At 44.3% G+C, this 4611-nt stretch overlaps 1 protein-coding gene across 1 annotated transcript; it reads right to left on the reverse strand.

Moving 5' to 3' along the window:
• Nucleotides 1–317: 317 nt before the first annotated feature.
• Nucleotides 318–2039, reverse strand: LOC147113707 (neuropeptide Y receptor type 4-2-like). Its single transcript, XM_085994036.1, has one exon. The coding sequence runs from the start codon at nt 1989–1991 to the stop codon at nt 879–881; it is 1113 nt and encodes a 370-aa protein (XP_085850162.1). The 5' UTR covers nt 1992–2039; the 3' UTR covers nt 318–878.
• Nucleotides 2040–4611: the final 2572 nt, after the last annotated feature.

A 4611-nucleotide genomic window follows, 5' to 3' on the forward strand; every position in this document is an offset into this window, starting at 1 on the left:
AGATCATTTATAAGGAGACTTTTCCGCACACAGTGTACACGGTCAGGGAAATGGGTAGCGAGCAACGACACAGGTCGGAATGTCGAAAATTCCGTTCTTCCTAATGATGAATAATACATTCGTATAACTCGCTGCCAAAGTAGTTGTTTCTGTCAAACAACTGTTGTTTAAACACGCTGACCAGTGTACTAGGTTCATTCAGAAACAGCCGCGGCTTCCAGTTCGTATTTCCCAAGTTACCCTCACAAAATGAAAATGACACAGAACACAACAACCCATTTTATAATTAATAGCGTAACTATTGATGGAGTGGAATATTACACATTACACTGAGTTATTCGCTTCTCGTTTAGTCAATTCTTATCAACGAATTAGTGCTGTACAATTGCATTGTATACAAAGAAACGTCTTTCATACAGAAAGCAAGAAAGCGAACATGATCGGGGTTCGATGGCAGATAATCTCATTCCTGATAAACGGAGCAACATTTCAGTAAATTAAACTTATACACTAAATGATTCTAACTAGAAAACCAAATAAACCCGACATGGCAAAGTGTTTATTTTATTTATGATATAAAGTCTAAGACTTGAGAGTGTGTGTTACTTACATTATGACATTATCTAAAACTGGGGAGTGATGTATCATTTATGTTAAAATATAATCTGCGATGGGGGAGTGATATATAATTTTGCTCACCATATACCAATAATGTTTAAAAGTAACTAAAGAAATTACACAATATCCAACACTGAACCAAGCAAAGCAATTACACATACAAAGTTAATCTGTAAAATTCCAGAGTCTGCAAGCTTTCTTTCTGAGCAAGTGCTGCTTCACTCTTCGCCTATTTATCCGGGATGATGTCCCGTTCCTAATTACGTCACGTTGTTTCTGCAGTTCAGTCGCAGAGACGTCTTCGAAAGTTCTGTATTCATGGTGGACAATGGTAATTGCTCACAGACTTCCCGCCGGCTCCATTTACAGTGCACAATGATGGCCCGCAGCTCCTTTTTGAAGTTGCTGTTCAGGAAGCCGTAGATGACCGGGTTGACACAAGTGGAAGCCATTCCTGCCAGGTGGCACAGGGAAAAGATGAGATTGTGGTGACAATGCATCACTGCTTCCAGATCCCAGTCTGCGATGGCATTGAATACGTTCAACGGCAGCCAGCACAGGGCAAATCCCACAACCAGGAACCCAAGCAACAGGGTTATCCGTCTGCTGTTTGTCAGTCTGCGATTGACCTCACCGGCTCTGTCCAACAAGTCCTTCCTTGTCCTGAGTCTCCGGTATATCCTGCCGTAGCACACTGCAATGAAAGCAAGGGGCACGCAGTACTGAAAGGCAAGGAGCCAAGTGGTGTAGACCAGTTTCTGCTCCCTGGATGGCCATGACTCCGTGCAGATGGCTTGGTTGGCCAGTGATGCGATGAAGACAGGAAGGTCCCTGAAAGGTTCGTCTGTTAAAACATGAAAAGCCACAAAGGGCAAGGAGATGAAACAGGCCAGCATCCAGATGACCAGCACTGTCAGGTAAGCTTGGGGGACACTCGGCTTCCAACCTGCGGGGTTTAGAATGAGTTGATGCCTTTCTAGAGCAATGATGACCAAAGAGAGAATGGACACTGTCACTGACATACACTGGATGAAGGGAACCATCTTACACAAGACTTCGCCAAAGATCCAATAGTCCATAAAGGTGTAGACTACTGTAAAAGGGAGACAGAAGACACAGATCATGATATCTGAGAAGGACAGATTGGCAATGAGCATGTTGGTCACATTAGTTTTCTCCTGCTTTGCTATCACACAAATTAAGCAGATGTTTCCCAGTAAACCAACTGCCATGACGGCACAGTAAGAGGCCACCAGAAAGCCGGTGAGGCCCGCTGAGGTTGTGCAGGGATTTCCAAAATCGGGAATGTTCCGGCCTGAGACATTGAAGGGAATTGAGTAATTACCATATCGGAGAATGGGATCATCTTCCATGGCAGGGACTCTTGCTGCTTCTGTCCAAAGTGATCTTACTCGCAAATACAGGAGGAGGTTTGAAGCTTGGAGAACATGGCTGTCACTTTAAGACAGGCACAAGACGCTGAGAAAGTGGAATGCAGACAACATGGCTGATAGAAAAATCTGCGGGGGAAAATCATTTATAATAGTTAATTGTAAGAACAATTGAATTAGTTGAGAGATCCTCATTTAACTACAGCAGATTCTGCATCCTGTACTCTGACGCTACTCACAAATGATTGGAGATTTTTCATCCCAGGTATGTGCAGGGATTGAGTGGGAAGGTGAGTTGTTAGAAATCCTTTGTTAGAGTGATTACTGTTTAACACCTCGTCCTGCCGCTGGTGTAGATAATACAGTAACCCCACGGGTGATAACTGCGGTGTCAATTATTAACCTGATCGGAGAATTTGCTAACACGAGCGGCGCAGGATCAGGTTTATCTCAGTACGATTACACCTTTAGTAAGTGTCTCTTACCTGTAACACACACCTCGTCTCCTCACATGGTCCAGTTTAGGATTTGGAGCTCATAATATTCCATTGTTCACAGAAGCTGCTCAGTGCGGGTGCACAGGGCTGGGCTGCCCTGGGTTTAGCGGCTGTCGGAGGCGTTGTTGAAATAGTCTTCCATCCACAGGCTCCGGCTGGAAGTGTGGGAAGAAACCCAGTGCGATCAGCCGCTAAACACCACCGCCCTCTCGCGGGGTGGGAAGTTGGAAAATGACTTCAGCCTTTACTGTAGAATCAGCCATCCAATTGACAGAATCCGCCATCCTTCTACACAAGCTCCCATTTCCATTGACCTTATAACCTGCCTTTATACAGGATTACATAAGATATACGGCCGTTCGGCCCAACCAGTCTATGCCGGCCTGTATGCTCCACAAGCCTCCTCCCGTCTTTCCTCATCTAACTCTATCAGCATAACCCTCTATCCCCTTCTCTCTCAGATGCTTAACCAGCCTCCCCTTAAATGCATCTATAGTATTCGCCTCAACCACTCCCTGTGATAGCGAGTTTTTTTGTGTTTTCAGATTCCCCCCAACACTGACAATTCAGACAACAAACAACTTTTCTAAGTGTAATTTTTGTAACCAAATCACGGATTTTGCACGGTTCCTCTCTACAAGCTGGATTGAGGTGGAATGATCTCTGGGAGGTGAGAGCTGTCAATAATGAAGGCTCCTGCCTACTAACTTTATAAGGGACTGAATTGCAAACACAAGTGAGGAGGATAGTAATAGACTTCAGGAAGACACAGACAGGCTGGGGAATGGGTAGACACGTGGCAGATAAAATTCAACACAGAGAAGAGTGAGGTGATACATTTTGGTAGGAAAAATGAGGAGACACCATACACATTAAATGGTACAATTTTAAAGAGGGCGCAAGAACAGAGAGGCCTGGGGGTGTTTGTGCAGAAATCTTTGAAGGTTAACAAAGCAGTTAATAAAGCATATGGGATCCTGGGCTTAAATAAATAGAGGCATAGAGAACAAAAGCCAGGAAGAAAGACTTGCATTTCTACAGCGCCTTTCACAACCTCAGGACGTCCCAAAGCCCTTTACAGCCAATTAAGTACTTTTGGAGTGTAGTCACTGTTGTAATGTAGGAAACACGGCAGCCAATTCACACGCAGCATGCTCCCACAAACAGCAATGTGATAATGACCAGATCATCTGTTTAGTGATGTTGATTGAGGGATAAATATTGGCCAAGACACCGGGGATAACACCCCTGCTCGTCTTTGGAATAGTGCCATGGGATCTTTAATGTCCACCTGACAGAGCAGATTAACGTCTCATCTGAAAGACGGTACCTGCGACAGCGCAGCACTCCCTCAGCACTGCCCTGGAGTGTCGGCCTAGATTTTTCTGCTGAAGTCTCTGGAGTGAGACTTGAACCCACAACCTTCTGACTCAGAGGCGAGAGTGCTACCCACTGAACCACAGCTGACACTAAAAAAAAACTTTGCAAGCCTCGCTGCCTTCTCTGAAGAATAAACTCAGACAGGACCTTCAAATTATGAGACAGAAGTTATGCTAAACCGATGTAAAACACTAGTTCAACCTCAGCTGGAGTGTTGTCCAATTCTGGGCACCACTTTTTAGGAAGGAAGCTTTGGAGAGGGTACAGAAGAGATTTACTAGAATGGTTCCAGGGATGAGGGTATAGCCTGGAGAAGCTGGGGTTCTTCTCCTTGGAGCAGAAAAGGCTAAGAGGAGATTTGATAGAGGTGTTTAAAATCATGAAGGGTTTAGATAGTTTAACTTTATTTACTCTGTTTCCAATGGCTGAAGGATCAATAACGAGAGGACACAGATTTAAGGTGACTGGCAAAAGAACATGAGGAAAAACTACTTTGTACACAACGAGTGGTTAGGATTTGGAATGCAATGGACACCTTAGCCAGATTTTATTGTATTTTCGGGTGCACTTGTGAAACATTGCTTCCGCAGGCCTGTGTGTGCTCTGTGATGACTCACAGAAGCATGCCCCCCATCATAATAATAATAATAATAATTTCAACATTGTCATTGTACAATGCACAAGTACATGAACAACGAAATGTGATCTTGCAAGCTCCCATGAGT

This window comes from Somniosus microcephalus, chromosome 8, assembly GCF_052327205.1.
Source record: "Somniosus microcephalus isolate GS21.2 chromosome 8, FLI_Smic_1.0, whole genome shotgun sequence".
NCBI classification, from domain to species: domain Eukaryota; kingdom Metazoa; phylum Chordata; class Chondrichthyes; order Squaliformes; family Somniosidae; genus Somniosus; species Somniosus microcephalus.

Coding starts and splice junctions, on each gene's coding strand:
- LOC147113707 (XM_085994036.1), bottom strand. CDS start 1,991: ATGGAAGATGATCCCATTCTCCGATATGGTAATTACTCAATTCCCTTC.